This window comes from Lethenteron reissneri, chromosome 2 (assembly GCF_015708825.2).
Source record: "Lethenteron reissneri isolate LAM-NWPU_2019-01 chromosome 2, ASM1570882v1, whole genome shotgun sequence".
In the NCBI taxonomy this organism is placed as follows: domain Eukaryota; kingdom Metazoa; phylum Chordata; class Hyperoartia; order Petromyzontiformes; family Petromyzontidae; genus Lethenteron; species Lethenteron reissneri.
The window spans coordinates 283,078-304,777 of NC_083780.1; the positions used below are offsets into that span (position 1 = coordinate 283,078).

General features: G+C 51.3%; 2 protein-coding genes across 9 annotated transcripts in view; one reads left to right on the forward strand and one right to left on the reverse strand.

Moving 5' to 3' along the window:
• LOC133339250 (sideroflexin-3-like) overlaps positions 1–9,865 on the reverse strand; it is a 31,571-nt gene extending 21,706 nt beyond the window's left edge. For 2 of the 6 annotated variants that reach the window (XM_061547548.1, XM_061547417.1), the window contains exons 1-3: positions 6,798–7,135; positions 5,724–5,900; positions 5,430–5,466 (exon numbers count right to left, since the gene is read on the reverse strand). In XM_061547548.1, the coding sequence (XP_061403532.1) occupies positions 5,430–5,466; positions 5,724–5,896 (210 nt within the window). In that variant the 5' untranslated portion in view covers positions 5,897–5,900; positions 6,798–7,135. The other 4 variants (XM_061547475.1, XM_061547619.1, XM_061547644.1 and 1 more) reach the window with 4 other exon arrangements.
• A 240-nt stretch (positions 9,866–10,105) lies between these two features.
• KANSL3 (KAT8 regulatory NSL complex subunit 3) overlaps positions 10,106–21,700 on the forward strand; it is a 69,250-nt gene continuing 57,655 nt past the window's right edge. The window contains exon 1 of one of the 3 annotated variants that reach the window (XM_061581509.1): positions 10,106–10,136. The gene's annotated coding sequence lies outside the window, so the exon portion shown is untranslated. Of the gene's footprint in view, positions 10,151–21,700 lie in introns of all 3 variants that reach the window. The other 2 variants (XM_061581559.1, XM_061581694.1) reach the window with 2 other exon arrangements.

A 21,700-nucleotide genomic window follows, 5' to 3' on the forward strand; every position in this document is an offset into this window, starting at 1 on the left:
CTGTCTTGGGTGTGGACCAATCAACTTCAAGGACAGTGCACATTATCAGAGTTATGTTCTTTTGTTTGTATTATGACTGCAGGTATTGCGGTCTATGCAAACATGACTCCTTGCAAAAAGGTGTCAGTTTTGTTGCCAGATAGAAGGGTAAAGAACCAATTATCATATTTTTACTGGTAAATGAGGTCCCCATAGTGTAGATGCTTGCCCCGAGCTCTCATACTCTGATGGTACATTGTCCTTGAGTTGTGCGCCTTTTGGCGTCATCTGGTCCAACCCATATGAGACTAGGCTCGAAGGAAAGCTGTCTCGGGTGTGGACCAATCAACTTCAAGGACAGTGCACATTATCAGAGTTATGTTCTTTTGTTTGTATTATGACTGCAGGTATTGCGGTCTATGCAAACATGACTCTTTGCAAAAAGGTGTCAGTTTTGTTGTCAGATAGAAGGGTAAAGAACCAATTATCATATTTTTACTGGTAAATGAGGTCCCCATAGTGTAGATGCTTGCCCCGAGCTCTCATACTCTGATGGTGCATTGTCCTTGAGTTGTGCGCCTTTTGGCGTCATCTGGTCCAACCCATATGAGACTAGGCTCGAAGGAAAGCTGTCTCGGGTGTGGACCAATCAACTTCAAGGACAGTGCACATTATCAGAGTTATGTTCTTTTGTTTGTATTATGACTGCAGGTATTGCGGTCTATGCAAACATGACTCCTTGCAAAAAGGTGTCCGTTTTGTTGCCAGATAGAAGGGTAAAGAACCAATTATCATATTTTTACTGGTAAATGAGGTCCCCATAGTGTAGATGCTTGCCCCGAGCTCTCATACTCTGATGGTGCATTGTCCTTGAGTTGTGCGCCTTTTGGCGTCATCTGGTCCAACCCATATGAGACTAGGCTCGAAGGAAAGCTGTCTCGGGTGTGGACCAATCAACTTCAAGGACAGTGCACATTATCAGAGTTATGTTCTTTTGTTTGTATTATGACTGCAGGTATTGCGGTCTATGCAAACATGACTCCTTGCAAAAAGGTGTCAGTTTTGTTGCCAGATAGAAGGGTAAAGAACCAATTATCATATTTTTACTGGTAAATGAGGTCCCCATAGTGTAGATGCTTGCCCCGAGCTCTCATACTCTGATGGTGCATTGTCCTTGAGTTGTGCGCCTTTTGGCGTCATCTGGTCCAACCCATATGAGACTAGGCTCGAAGGAAAGCTGTCTTGGGTGTGGACCAATCAACTTCAAGGACAGTGCACATTATCAGAGTTATGTTCTTTTGTTTGTATTATGACTGCAGGTATTGCGGTCTATGCAAACATGACTCCTTGCAAAAAGGTGTCAGTTTTGTTGCCAGATAGAAGGGTAAAGAACCAATTATCATATTTTTACTGGTAAATGAGGTCCCCATAGTGTAGATGCTTGCCCCGAGCTCTCATACTCTGATGGTACATTGTCCTTGAGTTGTGCGCCTTTTGGCGTCATCTGGTCCAACCCATATGAGACTAGGCTCGAAGGAAAGCTGTCTCGGGTGTGGACCAATCAACTTCAAGGACAGTGCACATTATCAGAGTTATGTTCTTTTGTTTGTATTATGACTGCAGGTATTGCGGTCTATGCAAACATGACTCTTTGCAAAAAGGTGTCAGTTTTGTTGTCAGATAGAAGGGTAAAGAACCAATTATCATATTTTTACTGGTAAATGAGGTCCCCATAGTGTAGATGCTTGCCCCGAGCTCTCATACTCTGATGGTGCATTGTCCTTGAGTTGTGCGCCTTTTGGCGTCATCTGGTCCAACCCATATGAGACTAGGCTCGAAGGAAAGCTGTCTCGGGTGTGGACCAATCAACTTCAAGGACAGTGCACATTATCAGAGTTATGTTCTTTTGTTTGTATTATGACTGCAGGTATTGCGGTCTATGCAAACATGACTCTTTGCAAAAAGGTGTCAGTTTTGTTGTCAGATAGAAGGGTAAAGAACCAATTATCATATTTTTACTGGTAAATGAGGTCCCCATAGTGTAGATGCTTGCCCCGAGCTCTCATACTCTGATGGTGCATTGTCCTTGAGTTGTGCGCCTTTTGGCGTCATCTGGTCCAACCCATATGAGACTAGGCTCGAAGGAAAGCTGTCTCGGGTGTGGACCAATCAACTTCAAGGACAGTGCACATTATCAGAGTTATGTTCTTTTGTTTGTATTATGACTGCAGGTATTGCGGTCTATGCAAACATGACTCCTTGCAAAAAGGTGTCCGTTTTGTTGCCAGATAGAAGGGTAAAGAACCAATTATCATATTTTTACTGGTAAATGAGGTCCCCATAGTGTAGATGCTTGCCCCGAGCTCTCATACTCTGATGGTGCATTGTCCTTGAGTTGTGCGCCTTTTGGCGTCATCTGGTCCAACCCATATGAGACTAGGCTCGAAGGAAAGCTGTCTCGGGTGTGGACCAATCAACTTCAAGGACAGTGCACATTATCAGAGTTATGTTCTTTTGTTTGTATTATGACTGCAGGTATTGCGGTCTATGCAAACATGACTCCTTGCAAAAAGGTGTCAGTTTTGTTGCCAGATAGAAGGGTAAAGAACCAATTATCATATTTTTACTGGTAAATGAGGTCCCCATAGTGTAGATGCTTGCCCCGAGCTCTCATACTCTGATGGTGCATTGTCCTTGAGTTGTGCGCCTTTTGGCGTCATCTGGTCCAACCCATATGAGACTAGGCTCGAAGGAAAGCTGTCTTGGGTGTGGACCAATCAACTTCAAGGACAGTGCACATTATCAGAGTTATGTTCTTTTGTTTGTATTATGACTGCAGGTATTGCGGTCTATGCAAACATGACTCCTTGCAAAAAGGTGTCAGTTTTGTTGCCAGATAGAAGGGTAAAGAACCAATTATCATATTTTTACTGGTAAATGAGGTCCCCATAGTGTAGATGCTTGCCCCGAGCTCTCATACTCTGATGGTACATTGTCCTTGAGTTGTGCGCCTTTTGGCGTCATCTGGTCCAACCCATATGAGACTAGGCTCGAAGGAAAGCTGTCTCGGGTGTGGACCAATCAACTTCAAGGACAGTGCACATTATCAGAGTTATGTTCTTTTGTTTGTATTATGACTGCAGGTATTGCGGTCTATGCAAACATGACTCTTTGCAAAAAGGTGTCAGTTTTGTTGTCAGATAGAAGGGTAAAGAACCAATTATCATATTTTTACTGGTAAATGAGGTCCCCATAGTGTAGATGCTTGCCCCGAGCTCTCATACTCTGATGGTGCATTGTCCTTGAGTTGTGCGCCTTTTGGCGTCATCTGGTCCAACCCATATGAGACTAGGCTCGAAGGAAAGCTGTCTCGGGTGTGGACCAATCAACTTCAAGGACAGTGCACATTATCAGAGTTATGTTCTTTTGTTTGTATTATGACTGCAGGTATTGCGGTCTATGCAAACATGACTCCTTGCAAAAAGGTGTCAGTTTTGTTGCCAGATAGAAGGGTAAAGAACCAATTATCATATTTTTACTGGTAAATGAGGTCCCCATAGTGTAGATGCTTGCCCCGAGCTCTCATACTCTGATGGTGCATTGTCCTTGAGTTGTGCGCCTTTTGGCGTCATCTGGTCCAACCCATATGAGACTAGGCTCGAAGGAAAGCTGTCTCGGGTGTGGACCAATCAACTTCAAGGACAGTGCACATTATCAGAGTTATGTTCTTTTGTTTGTATTATGACTGCAGGTATTGCGGTCTATGCAAACATGACTCCTTGCAAAAAGGTGTCAGTTTTGTTGCCAGATAGAAGGGTAAAGAACCAATTATCAACCTGTCCTGTGGTCCAGACAGTTGTGATGATGTCATATCGGAAAGTCTGCACACAGATGCCACCCTCCCTCAGAATTTAGCTTGGGAGATCATCTCTGCCCGGTGCTTTTCTTGGTCTCAGACTTCGGATTGCCCCTCACACTTCCTCCACAGAAGACACCTCAGCCAACCATTCAGAAGGGTAGCTATTTCTGCCAATATTTGAGGCACCGCAGCCCTAGCATGGTCGTCCCCACCTTGCCCCGTGATGTCTGGGCTGAGGTAATTCCCTTCCCCCAAAACCTCACAAAAGTGCTCTGTAAACCTGCAGACCTGTTCCTGGGGGTCAGAGATCAGATTACCATTCTTTTCTTTAAGGATGGTGAAAGGTGAGGCGCTGCACGTTACTTTTACGATGGAATTAAAAAGTAATTTTTGATTGCGGGCTACTGAGGCAGATTCCATATCCCCAGCAACCTGCCCCCACCACTCATCCTTGCAGCACCGAAGGGCTCTCTGAATCTCCGAGCAAAGGCTGCGGTTAGACTCCTCATTCTCTGATGTTGGATTTTTAAGACGACGGGACTGGGCATATCGTTTTCTCTCAACCAGCCGGAACACCTCTTCTTTCAGCCAGGGTCGCTGGGGAGGTCTGGACTGCATACCCAATGCAGCCATTGCAGCTGCACAAGCCACAGTCCTGGACCTCCCCCATTTCCCCTCAGCATCAGAAGTAGGGGGCATGATGCTAACCCCAGCTGCAAGCGATATTGAAATTCCTGCTTTCAACTATCCTCAGTTAGCTGAGACCAGGCCACTGTGGGTTTGAATGGGGTCCTGGGTGTACACCCACCTGGAGTGGAAGAATGGCAGGCACATCTTACAGATGACAAGTCGATGGTCAGTGGGCAGATGAGCTCCACGGTAGGTCCTGGTGTCAAGGACATGGGCTTGCATCCGCTGGTCCGTAATTATATAGTCCAAACTCGGCGTGCATCCATGATGTTGTGTGGATGTGCCGATGCCAGAACAACGTGTTCGTTATTATATGCCCATGGGCTGCGTAGAAGTCTAGCAGCCTCCTTCCGTTATTATTGAGCTGATCTGGCCCATGCCTTCCCATCACTCCAACCCAGGTATCTGCGTCATAATCCACTTGGGCATTACAGTCACGTAACATGATGACTCTATCCCGAGGGGCCACTTTAGCTAACACCTGGAATAGGAGGTTATAGAAGGCGTTTGACTCATCGGCCTTACAACCACCACCACCATTCCTCGCCTCTTGTTGATGGGGAGGCGAGCCCATAGTTACCACCATCACCACCACAACCACCAAAGAGGAGTGAGGGGTGAGTGGAGGAATGAGGTGAGTGGAGGAGTGAGGAGGTGAGTGGAGGGGTGAGGAGGTGAGAAGAGGAGGTGAGAAGTGAGGAGGTGAGTGGAGGAGTGAGGAGGTGAAGATGAGGTCAGTAGAGGTGACAGTAGGTGAGGAACAGTGAGGTGAGTAGAGGTGTGAGTAGGTGAAGAGTGAGGTGAATGGAGTTGTGCGTAGGTGAATGGAGGTGAGGTGGAGTGGTGAAATAAGATGTGACTGGAGCGAAGGATAAGTGAGGAGGTGAGGTATGGATCTCACATCCTCTTCGCTGAGCTCTGCATGTGAATAGCCTGCCCTGCATGCCAACATCAACAAGATGCACATCAATAAGATGAACATCAACAACATCATCAGAAACATGGTGTTGTGAGATGATTATGGTAGTGGTGTGGTAGTGTGATGGTGATCATGGTGTGGTGGTGATAGTGGTGTGATGGTGAACGTGGTGTGGTGGTTTGGTGGTTTGCTGATAGCCGTGTGGTGGTGGTGACCATATACTGAGACAGGCGTGGGTGGAGCGGTTACTTGACGAGTGGGGGGAGGGGTTCCCACCGGAAGTCGGTCACGATGGAGCGCGCCTGCTCGAGTTCATGGGAACTCAGCAGGAGATTTCGGGGGTCCGTGACGGCAAAGAAATGGAGGGCGCGCCCCCAAAACGTCGACTGGTCCCAGCGGGGTGATCGCAGGTCCACGACTCGGTGGAGAGCAGAGCCCCCCTCGCCCATCGCCCTGTGGTGGGAGGGAGATGGGAGGTGGGTTACATGTCTCTGAAGGCTTCCGCAGATTACTACTAATCCCATTTGTACGTCAACTTCATGCCGCACATCGGTGAAGTGGCTGCCACGGATTTTTTAAAAACTAGTCTCGTAATCCTTATTAAGATATTATCGATGGCTGAGTCGGCTTGGCGTCTACATATTTTTACTGGTTAAGGCGCGTGCCATATTCACCGTAATAACCGTGCTGGCGAGATTTATATTGTCTTAGCGAGGTCATGTCTCATGGCCATGTTATCTGGTGCCGCAGATTACTAGACGATATGATCCCGTGTTAAGTATTGAAACGTCGCTGCCTCGCATTTCTACACTTTACGGTCCAATATTAACAATCCAGTAGTCAATTTAGGAAGCTACGTGGCTTCAACAGACTTCTAATATAGTCCCCACAAAACTATAACCTATAGCTGCGGAGGAGCGGGTATCCGAATTGGACGCCAAACCACGGCTAACATTGTTATTGTAGCAAGTTATATCTGCATCAACTTGCACTGACCCGCGTGGTGAAGTATGGTCAAACAACACCCGTGACCAACAGGCGTGGGGAGGCTTTCCTTCAGCAGTGGATTGAGAAACAGATGAAAGTTCCTGATTTAATATTTAGACTATGGAATTGTACGCTGCTCCCACTGAGTTCCAGAAGACAGACCTGACCCATTACCATCTTAGCTCTCACGCGGCTGCTGAGGATTTCTGTCAGTCCCTCCAAGCCATTGCCAGTACTGCCATGCCGCTTCCACGGATATCTCGGGAACCTGGTCATAGTTGTAAAACATCCACGTAACCATTGCGTTTTTTTTATTTATCCCCGGAGCTGTGTTAACGATCGTCCCGATCGGCAAGCACTTACTTGGCTTCCGCGGATTTCTGAGATTCTTGTGAAGAGGTGGTAGCGGATGAGGAGTGGACGCGAAAAGGAGGTGGTTATTTTGATGTGATTGAGGTATTTATTAGTTAATGAGGTTAAATCTGTTTGTCATGGTTTCATGAAATGGTGAGCTGATGATGTTATTTGATGTGGTGAGTTGATGTCGTGAGGTGGTGATGAGAAGTAGTGAGGTGGTGATGAGTAGTGATGTGGTGAGTTGAGTGGATGACGAGGTGGTGAGTGGATGTGGTGAGTGGATGAGGTGGTGAGTGGATGAGGTGGTGAGCTGAATGAGAACTGGCAGCCCCCACCTGCACTTGAGGGGGGTGGGGTGCGGTGCGTCACGTGACCGCGTGGGTGGAAACCGCGACCCCCATAAAGACTCTAATTATAGCAGGGGGCACCTTGCCAGTGTTTACACACACGGTTACACAGCGCGCTAACCACTACACACAATCACACTCCCACTGTGGAAGATGGGGAGAGCGCACACACTCCACGTACACAGAGGCGCCCGAGTGGGGACTCTAGCGCAGCTGATTCTCGCTGCGAGGAGGCGGTGCGAGTCTCGGTGGCGCTAACGCACGAGCGCCTTTGCCTCTCGTCGTTGCGGACGTTCACGGTTCTAATGCCGCCCCGGTTAATACTGCGTGTTGAACCATATAACTACGACGTGCCGTCATTCGCAAAGCGTAGTACGTCAGTGTGTCAATGGCTCCACGCTCCAAATTTCCCAACTCTGGCAATGTACACAGCAGCAACACATTTTGGAACCTTTTTCCAGCATCCAAATTGATGAAAAATAAGAATAAGTTTGACCCTTTCTGGCAATAAAACAGTTAAGATGTTCAAACACCAAATACTGTAGATCCCTTTTACAAGGTATCAAGTCTGCATTAACCACACATACTTGTGGCAAAACATGCAAACACACATGCTCTGATAATAAATACATTCTTTGTGTAATAAAAGGACTCGGACACTTCCTTCTGTCTTCGTGTCTTTTATTGGGTTCTCGTCTTCACCCACACGGCACTCTGTTATAACTCTGTATTTGTAGCCCCCGGCTATTCACTGCTATTATAGCTTCTTCTTCCCTCTGACTCTCTGCTTCATCTACTGTAACCTCCTCCCTGCAGACTCGCTGCTACCTCTATGCAGACTCCCGCTGCTACCCCTATGTGCAGACCCTCTGGCTGCTACCGTATGCAGACCCGCTGCTGACTCTGTATGCAGCCCCGCTGCTGACTCTCTGTGCAGCCCCGCTGCTGACTGCAGCCTCCTCGCTGCTTCGGGTCGGTCACCGCTGGCCAACGGTGCCGATCCTCGCTCCCCCGTGTTCGTGGCGATCTCGCCACCCTCCGCTTCGCCCTTCGTGGCCTCTCTCTGTTCCTGGTTCCCCGTCACTCCCGTCTTCTTCCGGTTCCCCTCCTTCTATAGCCTAACCCCTCACCCCCCCACGTGACCTAACTCCTCCCCTCCTGACGTCACCTCCGGAGGGCCGTTTACGCCCGCATTACATCTGGAACGGATGTGTGTAGGCCAATCAGTTTCAAAGACAATGCATTTAATTGCATGTTTTTCCGCAGAGCAGCTGAAATCGCCGCACAACCTTCCGGCGAGCCCTTGGCAGGACCCCCATGACTCAGCGAGGCGCTCCTCCTGGGTGAACGCGTGGAATGAAGTCGGTGGTGGTGGTGCTGGTGGTTGGGGTAGTTGGGAGTGCAGTTCATGCGGAGCCGCCGACTCTCACGCGCGGCACCGGCAGAGCGTGACTGCTGATGCGACAATGTCGAAACCGGTCTGGGGTGTGCGTACGTGGGACCCATGGTTCTCGATCATTAATGAAAAGTCAATCACGATGCGCCAGTCTCTCTCTACTGCTGGATGAACGCCTCCGTTCTCGGTGTGCCGCTGGCCCGATGTCTCTCGTCGGTGTGTAGGCGCAGCTCTGCAACTGCTCGCTACTCGCCACTGCTGCTGGCAAAAGGGGCCTCCACTCGAGGGAGCTCCAGAGAGATTCGGCCAACTCTTCCATGCTGACGAGATATCTTGAAAGAGATGAGGAGTACTCACTTTACCCCACCACCCGCAGTGACCTACCTGCACGTCGACTTAACCCATTTAGAATCAGAATGTTTATTTATACCGGAGGAATCATATGAGCTATTAAGCTCTTTTCACATGTCCTGGAGGGGCGGGTAAGAAGGTTACAACTAACAATACAAAAACATAAGTGCAAAGTACAATAAAGGTAAACAAATCACCCAAACACATCAAAAGAAACCATCCCCATCCTGCCATGCAAGCTCAACGAGGTACTCACATCGCTGCTGGGGGGAGGTGGAGTTTATGTGGAGTTTATGTGGAGGTGGAGTTTATGAAGGCTCCGTTGTTTAAACTGCTGTGCCAGGATTTCGAACAGGCATTTTTCCCCACTTACAAGTATCACACTCACTATATATTTAAACACCATGCCCCTAATTGTATGTGCTGGCTATGTGGACAAGACCCCCAATCCCGGTCTTCAGTGCCCCGTGCCCCGCCACCCAAGCCGAACACGTTTCACCACCCCCCACGTCCGCTGTCGTTCCTGACTTAGTGCGCTTGGCCAGCGATGGCAGCGTCAATCTCGAATCAAATTGAAGCCTTGGTTCAGAAATAACATTCAGAAATGACACGTTCTTATAAATATCGAGAGGACATCCATATAGAGCGATGAAATCATCGCAGGATCGTGACAAGTGCCAGCGGTGGCTCTAAGAAGCGATAAATCCAGCAGTGGATCGACACTGGCTGTCCACGCGTGTTCTATTGAATCGTGGGGAGGCAACGATTATGTGAACAGGCTTCCCCGAGGTGGGCTCATTCTCAAATGAGTAGCTGGTGAACGTCATCATTAGGGAGACAAAGACGGCTGGGCGTGGTGCTGGTCATCTATCCGCTCGTGCGCGGCCTTCATCGACACCACCACCGCACTCACCCAGCACTTGGTCTGGTCTCTAGGCCGCGGCTTCGGCACAACCGACGCGGCGCCGGCGGCCGCCTACGGAAAATAGTTCCGTGTCCGGCACCACCGAACGCTTTTAAAAGCCTGAGCACCGCTCACGCGAGGCGGTGTTTCACCGCTGAGGCAGAATAGTTTTCCGTGGCGGATGAATACCGGCACTCGGATCGCGTTATGATGCAAAATGCGATTCCTGGAGTCGATTCTGGTGGTTCCGTGAGCAGTTTGCAAGTGAGTCGCAATTACCGTGAATCGATTCAGAGGTTTTTTTATGAAACCGATTCCTACAGCCTGCAGTGGAGGCCCGAGGTGAGGTGAGGTGTATGTGGTGAGTGCGAGCGTGTTGTTGTAAGTAACAGCCTTGTGGTGATATAGTGAGTGTGGTGAGTGAGAGTCTGGTTAGAGAGTGAGTGTGATGAGTATGTGGTGAGTGAGAGAGTGTGTATTGAGAGAGACTGTGTGGCAAATAGACGTGTGTGTGGTGAAATAGAGTGTGTGGTGAGAGAGAGTGTGTGTGTGGTGAGAGAGAGTGGTGTGTGGTGAGAGAGTGTGTGTGTGGTGAAAGAGTGTGTGTGTGTGTGGTGAAAGAGTGTGTATGTGTGTGTGAGGAGTTCACAAATCCTTGAAAGATCTGGGCAAAGTCCCATCGGTGAGCTCCTCCGGCAGGCAAGGCTGCATTGGCTGGGTCATGTAGCCCGCATGCCCAGCCACCGCATGCCTAAACAGCTTTTGTTCGGCCGGATCGAGGGGGCTAAACGGGCGCGACACGGGCTAGAGAAGAGATGGAGTGATGTGGTACAGGAGGACGTGGAGCTGAGTGGACTTGCCGATGACTGGTACCAGCGGTGTCAAGATCGGCCTCAGTGGAGGAGGCTCGTGAAGGACGCTACTGGGCAGTTGGAGGCAGTCGCCCTCCAACAACAACGGAGGGCGGAGGAGCGACGCTCACAACAACGAGCGGAGCGCCGGGTGGCTAAAACACAGCAAGTTGGTAGGGGGCACAGGTGGTGCATCAGCCAGTCATCTCGGTCAGTCGACCCGTGGCACCTGCTGGGTCTGCCCCGTGACCTCCTGCCAGCGGGCGTTCGACACTTCACGTGGCCTCAAGGTGCACTTGGCCTGGCACAAGCGTCGTGGTGACGTCACCGCCACTTAGTGGCGAATGGCGGTTGTTGTTGTTGTGGTGAAAGAGAGTGTGTGTGGGGGGAGAGGGTGTGATGAGTGAGAGTGCGTGATGAGTGCGTTTGTGGTGAGTGAAATTGTAAGAGTGTAGGTGAATTGTGAGCGTGTGTGATGAGTGAGAATTTGTGGTGAGAGTGTTTGCAGAGTGAGTGTGAGGAGAGTGACTACTTTGTGGTGTGTGGTGAGTAAGAGTGTGTGATGAATGAGTGAGTGCGTGCGTGGTAAGTGTGCGTGTGTGGGGAGTGAACGTTTGAGAGGATAGGTGAGTTTTCAGCGTGTGTGTTGAGTGAGTGTGTGTGTGTACAGTGTGTGGTGAGAGAGAGTGTGTGTGTGTGGTGAGAGAGAGTGTGTGGTGAGAGAGAGAGTGTGTGTGTGGTGAGAGAGAGAGTGTATTTGGTGAGAGAGAGTGTGTGGTGAGAGAGAGAGTATGTGTGGTGAGAGAGAGTGTGTGTGTGTGGTGAGAGAGAAAAAGTGTGTGTGTGGTGAGAGAGAGAGTGTGTGTGGTGAGAGAGAGTGTGTGTGTGGTGAGAGAGAGTGTGTGTGGTGAGAGAGAGTGTGTGTGGTGAGAGAGAGTGTGTGTGTGTGGTGAAAGAGAGTGTGTGTGGGGGGGAGAGAGTGTGATGAGTGAGAGTGCATGATGAGTGCGTTTGTGGAGAGTGAAATTGTAAGAGGGTAGGTGAATTGTGAGCGTGTGTGATGAGTGAGAATTTGTGGTGAGAGTGTTTGTAGAGTGAGTGTGAGGAGAGTGACTACTTTGTGGTGTGTGTGTGTGGTGAGTAAGAGTGTGTGATGAATGAGTGAGTGCGTGCGTGGTAAGTGTGCGTGTGTGGGGAGTGAACGTTTGAGAGGATAGGTGAGTTTTGAGCGTGTGTGTTGAGTGACTGTGTGTGTGTACAGTGTGTGCTATTTGAAACTATGAACCTTACCTTAGTTTTGATAGATTTTAGAGTGCAGTGTAATTAAGGGGCTGTTGTGTTGATGCCTTGCTCAAGCTTATATTTGGTCTTGACAAATCGGCAGGACTTTACTTACCTTTGCAATTTGTATTTTTACACTTCATATATATGTGGTAGATTAGCTTTGATCTTTCTTGCTCCTGTGTCGTTTCCTGGATGTTTTGTTGATGTGGCTTGCTGACCCACCCCTACTGAACAACTGTAGTGGGTTCGAATTAGGTGCACACACACGCAGCTTGGAGGCAACACTATTTATTAAACGGTAAATAATATAACACTGTACATGAGGTGGTGACCACCTTCCTCAACTCACTAACACTCTGGAACGCGACACAGACTGGACCAGGCAGGCAACAGCCTGCCTGGCCCAGGACGACGACTCGGGACTTGACGACCGATGGTGTCTTCACTCTTCGGAGTACAGTACAACAGCCTCGCTCTGCGTTCACACCACGCTTATATCCCGTCTCTGGCGTGGCCGGCTCCACCCAGGCCACGCCTCCCTTCCCAGGCCACGCCTCACTTCCCAGGCCACGCCTCCCTTCCCCCACCTCTGGGAAGGTCCGGATCCCTCCACCACGTGACCCCCCAGTCACCCCCTTGGGGCCCCCAGCCCTCGTACAGGCCGACACAATAGTGACCGTTCTATGTGACTACATCACCCCCCCCTGTATAAACACACAGCCGTCCCCGGCTGTAACACAACTGTGAAACATCGAAAAGGTGTGCCTCCGAACCAGCAACATCAATAAATGACCGGCGACCGATAAGAAATACAATCACGTAATATATACAGAATCGACGAGGGTAAAAGGGAACCGCATAGAAAACGGGGAATTAACAACAAATATACATGAAAACTGGCTAACCCACTTACGCTCCAGCACAGCCCCCTCCCGTTACGACACGGCATCACAACCAGCAGCACGCGTCGGCCATATCGGTGGGATTTTAACCCAGTCTCTCTCCAAGACTCGCATCGCAGCATATAGCTGTACCGACCGAGCTGAGACGACCCAGTCTCTCTCCAAGACTCGCATCGCAGCATATAGCTGTACCGACCGAGCTGAGACGACCCAGTCTCTCTCCAAGACTCGCATCGCAGCATATAGCTGTACCGACCGAGCCGAGACGACCCATCGTTCACTCACTGCACAACATGCACCCTAACAACTGAGGTAAACAGTCTCAACGTAACAGGACAACTCCACCTGAACCTTACAAATCTCCAGCCCACTGTTTCAACGCGCCTCGGAGGGTCTCAACCTCCGAGCCGTCAGGTCAAGCTGTCAGCCATAGCATGACGGGACCACACTCCCTGAGCCATGTGAGCGCACAGCCCACAAGGCTAGACAAGCCACAGAGTGTCTCGATCTCCGGGCTGTCAGGTCAAGCCGTCAGCCATTGCATGACGGGACCACACTCTCCGAGCCATGTGAGCACACAGCCCACTAGGCTAGACAAGCCACGGAGTGTCTCGATCTCCGGGCTGTCAGGTCAAGCCGTCAGACACAGCATGACGGGACCACACTCTCCGAGCCATGTGAGCACACAGCCCACTAGGCTAGACATGCCACGGAGTGTTTCAATCTCCGGGCTGTCAGGTCAAGCCGTCAGCCATAGCATGACGGGACCACAACGTTCATGTTAGACACTCAACACTCACTGGGCCATCCTGGTCAGGATCTGCGCCCCAAGATAAGTGACAGCCAGCACCACAATTCCAAATCCCTGGCAGCATGTCACCATCGCAATTTAACACCATCACAACACATACAATTTGAATTATGATCCCCCACAGAACTGATCCAATGCCGAACAGGTACGCACAATTTGTGACGATCCCGAATATTCAATGGTCACAACAATACACCTCACATCCCGTATCCGTACACATCATCTCCGAGACTCGCATTGCAGCATGCAGCTGTACCAACCGAGTGGAGAGAGCAACGCAATTTGACGGCAATTAACGGAAACGCACCCCCGATCCATGTAGAACACAAGGAGCATTCCCGCACAAAAGACATCATCTGTGCAACAACGGACAGGAACCAACCAGTGAGTTTGAAACAAACCGAACCTGTCATTTCAAAATCGCCTTCAACATTAACCATGGGACTCAGGGCATTCGAATTTTGAGTGCAAAAAAACTATACACAAACCCCAAGAATCGCCGAATTGATTAATACAGTATATGCAGTATACGAAGTTCGTACAGTCAATCATTTGGCGCAATGTTCCATCCAGTCCCCACATGGCAACACACACAATCAATACTCCAGACAATCCGTACATAGTAAATAATCACAAGCAAGTACCCAACATTCCATACACTGTTAACAATTCCAAGCAACGCTCCATACGGTCTGTACCTTGGCAACAATGACGATCAAAGTTTCTTACAGTTACAAGTGACAATCACGAGCGAACTCCATACAGTGTACACAATAACAATGGCGATTTCGCAACACAACAATGTAACAACACGAGTCATTAACACGGCAACATAGAGGATATCAACGGAGCTCGGGACACCAACAACGAATTAATCATTAACTACACCCAGAAGATACCGATCTCGACGCCGTAATTGACAACAAACACTGTTACAAGCAGAAACCCGCATGGTCGCCGCGTCAATTTCTCACGCACACAACCGGACGAACACGCTCCGCAAACCAGCGAGTTTAAAAAAAACACACGCGATCGCAACCCGGCACACGCAAGATGGGTGAAGATTATTATTATTTTTCTTGGGGCCGGGTGCTTGTCATGTCGCGACTCGCCTGGCAAACTGTGCATAGCGGAGGGCGGCAAGGTGGAGCACTGGGACGGCCCGAAGAATCTTTCATGGTGAACACGGCCTGCTCTTGCGAACCCATCCACCTCTCGCGCTCGAGCAGAAGGCTGGAACCCCCCCTCTGCAGGCGTTGATGTCGGCGGGAGCGGCATTTCGGCAGCAGGAGCGGCGTTTTGGCGGGAACAGCGCACCGACCCGCCGCCGAAATGGCGGGAACGGCGTTTTGGCGGGAACAGCGCCCCGACCAGCCGCCGAAATGGCGGGAACGGTGTTTTGGCGGGAACAGCGCCCCGACCAGCCGCCGAAATGGCGGGCCCACCGCGTGGCCCGCATGCCCGGGCCTCCCCCGCCAGCCCCCGCAGCGACGATGGTGTCCTCTCGCCACGGCTCCGTCGCTCCGTTCCCGATGGCGGCGAAGCAGCAGTGCGATGCAAGTCCCGCCGCTCCGCGTGCAGCGCCATCTCTCTCTCTCTCTGTCACCGGGGCTGCCATCCCCGGGGCTGTCCGAAGGACGGTCGTCACACCATCCCCGTCGTACGAAGACGTCCAGATGAGTTTTGTATTTGTTTTTCGTGTGCCCATTTTACTTCCCTAGGATAACACCTAGCAATATTTATTTTTCCACAACTTCTGACGCCAAATATAGTGGATTCGAATTAGGTGCACACACATGCAGCTTGGAGCCAACACTATTTATTAAACGGTAAATAATATAACACTGTACATGAGGTGGTGACCACCTTCCTCAACTCACTAACACTCTGGAACGCGACAGACTGGACCAGGCAGGCAACAGCCTGCCTGGCCCAGGACGACGACTCGGGACTTGACGACCGATGGTGTCTTCACTCTTCGGAGTACAGTACAACAGCCTCGCTCTGCGTTCACACCACGCTTATATCTCGTCTCTGGCGTGGCCGGCTCCGCCCAGGCCACGCCTCCCTTCCCAGGCCACGCCTCACTTCCCAGGCCACGCCTCCCTTCCCCCACCTCTGGGAAGGTCCGGATCCCTCCACCACGTGACCCCCCAGGCACCCCCTTGGGGCCCCCAGCCCTCGTACGGGCCGACACAGTAGTGACCGTTCTATGTCACTACACAACTATGGAAAATAGCTTCATAGCTCATCAGTCATCCAGTCCAAATAAAACGTTTGAGCGAGTGTGTGGTGAGTGAGAGTACGTGCGTGTGAGTGGGTATGTGTTGTCGAGTGCATGGTTAGTTTGTGTGTGTGACAATCACACTCTACTCTATAATTCCATAAAAAGTAACTTTCAGCACCACATCTATTACCATCTTAAGTGAAGGAAAATCGATCTTATTTCCAATCCTCAGAAATATATCTGCATGTTTCCTGAAGAATGCTGAGGTCTTGGGGGAGTGTAAACCCCTCGGCTTAGATAACAATGAGACAAGATGGGGGTTGACCCTGCTGGGGCTGCCATCCCTCAGATATTAGAAGTAGCTGCCCCTTGTAAGTGACTAGCTGATGTGCCATCTGTTGAGGAAGGGCGATCCATTACCTGACACTAGTAAAAGCGCCAGGCAGAAATGACCTTTCAAGCAAGCTGCTGAGGTAGGGTGGCATTTGTGTGCAGGCTACCTTCCCTATGTGATGTCATAACAACTGTCTGGTCCACAGGATGGGTTCTGCAGGATTGAAGGATGCCTTCGTGTTCCCTATGTTTTTTAAACGAGGGCCGCACTGATTGCAACAACTACCATGGCATCTCCCTTTTCATTGTGCTGCGAAAGGTCCTGGAAAGGATTATTCAACATCGCCTTGCCAGGCACGCTTAGGAGAGTCTTGTGGAGCCCCAGTGATGTTTCAGGACAATGTGGTCCTGCATAGTAGCCATATTCTCTGTCCTGCTACAGCAGAGGTGTAGGAAATTTTGACATGACCTACATCTCTGCTTTGTTGACCTGGTCAAGGCCTATGATAGCATAAATAGGCCAGGGCTCTGGGTTATTCTTCGCGCTCACAAACACGAAGGACCATAATGGTGTTACCACCATTATGGTGGTAACACTGCATGGCCGGAAGTCTGAGCCATTCCCTGTTCACCTTGGGATGCGAAAGGGATGTCCTCTGGCTCCTACATTATTTAATAATTTCCCCCCCCAATTTGTTCAAGAAGCTTTCAATGGCTGTACCGGAGGGATTTTCATCTGCTACAGATGTGTAATAAACGACTTCCATGACGACTGTTGACTGGCATCTTATTATTAATAGAACTTATGCACAGCTCACTCCCGCTCTCCCCGAATATTTCCCTTCTCTCGACTGCCGGGGACGAGCCATTCTCTCTGCTCCACCGCTGAGGTTCGCCTCTCTCCCCGATCCCGCCGCTGGCTGGCGGCGTTCCGGGAGGAGAGGCGAGCTTCGCTGGAGTTCCACCACATGGTCGATGGCGAGGAGAGGTTCGTGCAGTGAAGCGGTCCGGACTCGAGGCTTCACACACCGACCTTGAGTCCTCCCCTGCCTCTGCTTATATTCCTCTCGAGCTAAGCTCCGCCTCTAGCCACGCTCCCTCGTGGAACCTTCCCGATGGTGCACGCACGTTCCCCTTTGACTCCGCCCATCACCCTTGGCCCAGATATATCCCCGCTTGGGATTAGATACCCGTTACCCGGTGGTGGCCGTGCAGTTACCCCTTGCCGCCCATTGGATGGCGCTCTCATTACAGATGCAATGGGAGGCTGATCGATGCCTGGGTACAGGCAAGGGATAGCTCCCTATTGGTCAACCATTTTACGTATGGAGATGATCTGGTAATTGCTGCTTACTCTTGAAGTACCGGTGAAGACGCTTGACGCCGAGGTTGAGGCACACGTATATTTATTTCACAATACGACAGTGGGCATATACACACTCGAGGGGGTATCGGCCCCCTCACCCGTATAACTCGGGATACACCCCTAGCTAACTCTGTCCTAGCCCCGAATCCTCCACTAATGGGCTAGGGGAGGCTAACTGGCCCGACACTGGTAAGTCGGGCCCGGTACCCGGAGTTCCAGACCAGCTCTTACAAGAGCACCGGCTCTGGCTTTCGGGACCACGCCGCTGGCTCAGTCCTGTCCGGCCCTGAAAAGGACATCGAACTAGGGGAGTCCAGGGCTCTATCTAAGACGTCTTCAGTCTTCTTCCCTTAGCTTAAACATAACTGACTCGAGCCCTTTGAACATCCTCTTTTATACCCAACCCCTCCCTGAGGGGTGGGGCCCCGGGGGATCATAACGTTCGAACCAGCCCCCCCCAGGGTGTCTGGCTCGGACGTCGTAGAGGGCACCTCCTCGTGCACTTACGTAGCCCCGCCCACTGTGTTTGTTTTCCATAGGCTGCCATGCATAACGGGCCCTCTCTTTAACACCCCTACCCCCCCCCCCCCCCCCCCCCGCATAGCTTGCAGCCGTCCCGGCTGCCAACATACAAAAATGACAATAAAAGTGCATTTACACCTTGACCGCGCGTGTGCCTCACTATTTTTCAACAATAACAAGAACAGCAACAAGAACACAACAAAATGCAACAGCAAGAAGAGAAAACAACCCGACGCACCCCCCCTTGAATAAATACGAATTCCGTAAAAAAACAACCTATATACAATTTGCAGGGAACCCACCATACACACAACACCAGGTGAACCCAATGTATGTACATTTCAATGGGCAGGGAACACACCACCCACACAACACACAATGAACCCAACATATGTACATTCAATGGGCAGGGAACACACCACCCACACAACACACGATGAACACAACCTATGTACACATCTTCCGGCCTCATAACAGTCTGCGCATTTTTGCGCGCGTCCTTGCCGCGGGCCCCTCACACGGGGTAACCCCGGGTGGCGGACCGTCAGGTGGCAATTGTCCGTCCCGGAGTGAGTCCTCATCCGATGCCGCGCGACCGTCGGTATCCCCAGGAGGGGTGGTCGGGCGTGAGCCCGTCAGTCCTGATGCACCTGGAGGTGGCACGGCCGGCAAGGCATTAGGTGAGAACGACGGAGACGGACCCAATGAGTCGGTCGACCCCCCACACGTTTGGCCACGCATGTGTGAAGTGGGTTTGTGTACCGCAACGAAGGGTTTTAACCTAGAGGGGTGCACGAACCATCGCCGCTTCCCCCATTTAATGCGCACGCACTGTGGTCGCAAAACTTCGACCACCTCCACAGGGCCCCGCCACGGCCGCACGAGCTTAGAGGAGGTAGCCAGTGGCACTTGGGGACAGTGCAGCCATGCCTTGTCCCCCGGCTTCCACTGTATCATGTGCGCCCGACCCAGCCTGAGGCGCTCATTCGCCTTTTGACGGAGGTCCGAGTTTAGCATTGCAGCATCCCGCGCCTCTGTTAATTTGGCCAGATTAAATTTGACGTGGTCAGCCAATTTAGTTTTCCCTTGCGGCTCGGGGATCTGCAGCTGGGCGCGAACAGGCGGGTCGGGTTCGCGACCGTACATGAGGTAAAAGGGGGAAAATCCCGTAGCTGCATGGGGTGCCATCCGGTATGCCGCCAAGACTCCTTGAATATGCAGGTCCCAGTCAGTCTGTGAGTTCGAGACCTGCTGTGACATCATTGACGTAATGGTGCGATGCAGGCGCTCGACCATCCCATCAGTTTGCGGGTGATACGGGGAGGTACGAATTTTCTTCGTGCCTAGGAGGTCACAGACTTGTTTGAGTAATTTACCGGAAAAATTTCTGCCCTGGTCGGTCAGCAGCCGTTCCGGAGCACCTTTGTCCAGGACGTATCCCTGAACAAAGGCCTCCACGATGGCTGCTGCCGACTGGTTGGCAAGGGGCCAGGCCATAGGCCAGCGTGTAAAATACTCGACACCAGTCAACAAATACCTATTGCCCCTGGGGGTGGCGGGAAATGGGTTAGACTCCCGCGCCGGCGGTTTCCGTTGCGCACACCGAGGGCATGATCCCAATAGATCCCCAACATCCCTCGTCATGCCAGGCCAAAAAAAATCAAGTTGTAGCAGTGCAAGAGTCTTTTGGGTCCCCAGGTGTAATAAGCGCTCATGCGCGGCCCACACCACCTTGCCTCGCAACCCAGAAGGGACCACCAGCCGATGTCGCTGGGATTTCCCGTCCCAATGCATCAGCAGACCTTGCACAATTTCCCATGCATCCGAATCACCCTTCACACGCTCAGCACCCCCGACGCGACGACGCCACCCGAGGAGGGAGGTATCCTCCATCTGGAGGCGCCCCCATTCAGTGACGGGCAACCCCAACAGGGAATCTCTTCCCTGTTGTTCGATCGAATTAGTAATTAATGTTTCGTCGTCGTCGGTGGCTGCCAAGACCGGAACCGATGCGTCCCCTGAAGGCCTGCAACGTCCCGACCCCAGGAGGCATGCACATTCCGAGGTGGTTGGCATGCGCGACAGAGCGTCCGCATTCGTATGGCGAACGCCCTTACGGTAGGTGGTTTCAAAATCAAAGTCCTGGAGAACCTCCAACCATCGAGACAACTGTCCCGATGGTTGTTGAACTCGCAGGGCATACTGTAGTGCCGCATGATCTGTGCGGACGGTGAAATGCCGACCGTACAGATATGGGCGATACTGTTGGATGAAATAGACAATTGCCAACAGTTCCCTACGGGTGACACAATCTTTGCTCCGCAGGAGACAACACCCGACTACCGTACGCGACTACCCGTTCCACGCCGTCAACCACCTGCGAAAGCACGCCCCCAATACCCGTGTTGCTCGCATCGGTGTCGAGCAAAAAGGGCTTAGAAAAATCGGGGTAAACCAAGGGAGGGGCTTTTACCAGGGCGTCCCGAAGGGAGCAGAAAGCAGCCTCCTTCTCTTGACCCCAGTGGAACCGAACCCCTTTAGATGTTAAAGCGTGCAGGGGTTTGGCAATTGTCGCAAAATCAGCGACGAACCGTCGGTAATACGACGCGAACCCAATGAAACTCCTGACCTCTCCCACCGAGGTGGGAGTCGGCCAGGAGCTGACACACTGCGTTTTGGCGGGATCGGTAGCAATACCTGAGCGTCCCACGATGTGCCCCAAATAACGCACCGAATCGCGCAACAAATGGCATTTTTGGGGTTTGAATTTCAAATTAGCAGCCCGCATTTTTAGGAAAACCGCCCGCAACCTCTGGAGATGTTCGTCAAAAGTTTTACCAAAGACGATAACGTCATCCAAATAAATGAGGCACGACTCCCATTGCAATCCAGCCAAAACCAATTCCATCAAACGCTGGAAAGTTGCCGGCGCTGAGTGTAAGCCCATCGGCAACCGGTTGAATTGGAACAGGCCGTGCGGTGTACGGAAAGCAGTTTTAGGCTTTGAATCATCGTCCAGAGGAAGCTGCCAGAATCCCGAAAGTAAATCGAGTGTGGAAAAGAATCGCGCTCCCGCCAAGGCGTCCAGCGATTCATCCATCCGAGGGAGCGGGTATGCGTCGGCAACCGAAATTTTGTTAAGGCGCCGAAAATTAACGCAAAACCGCAACGATCCGTCCTGCTTTTTAACCAGGACGATCGGCGCTCCCCAAGGGCTGGTGGAAGGAGAAATGATGTCGGCGGCCAACATGTCATCAATAGCCGATTTGACATGGTCCTTTTCGGCGGGACTCAACCAAAACGGATTTTGGCGAATTGGCGCGCTGTCACCCGTGTCAATATGGTGACGCAGCAGGTGAGTACAACCCAAATCGTATTTATTCCGACTAAAAACGTCGGAAAATTCCCGCAGTAGTGCTTTAAGTTGTTGACGCTCTGAATCTGACAGGTCCGTCGATCCCGCACAAAGCGCCTCGAGCCACCCTTCATCGCTGTCCGAATGCGGTCGCGGCGCAGGGACAACGCTGACGTGATTTGCGACGGTTTCCTCACATGGCACCGGCGTTGCGTGAGCAAGCACGGTTCCCTGTGGGACCACCACCGTCTGCGAGCCCA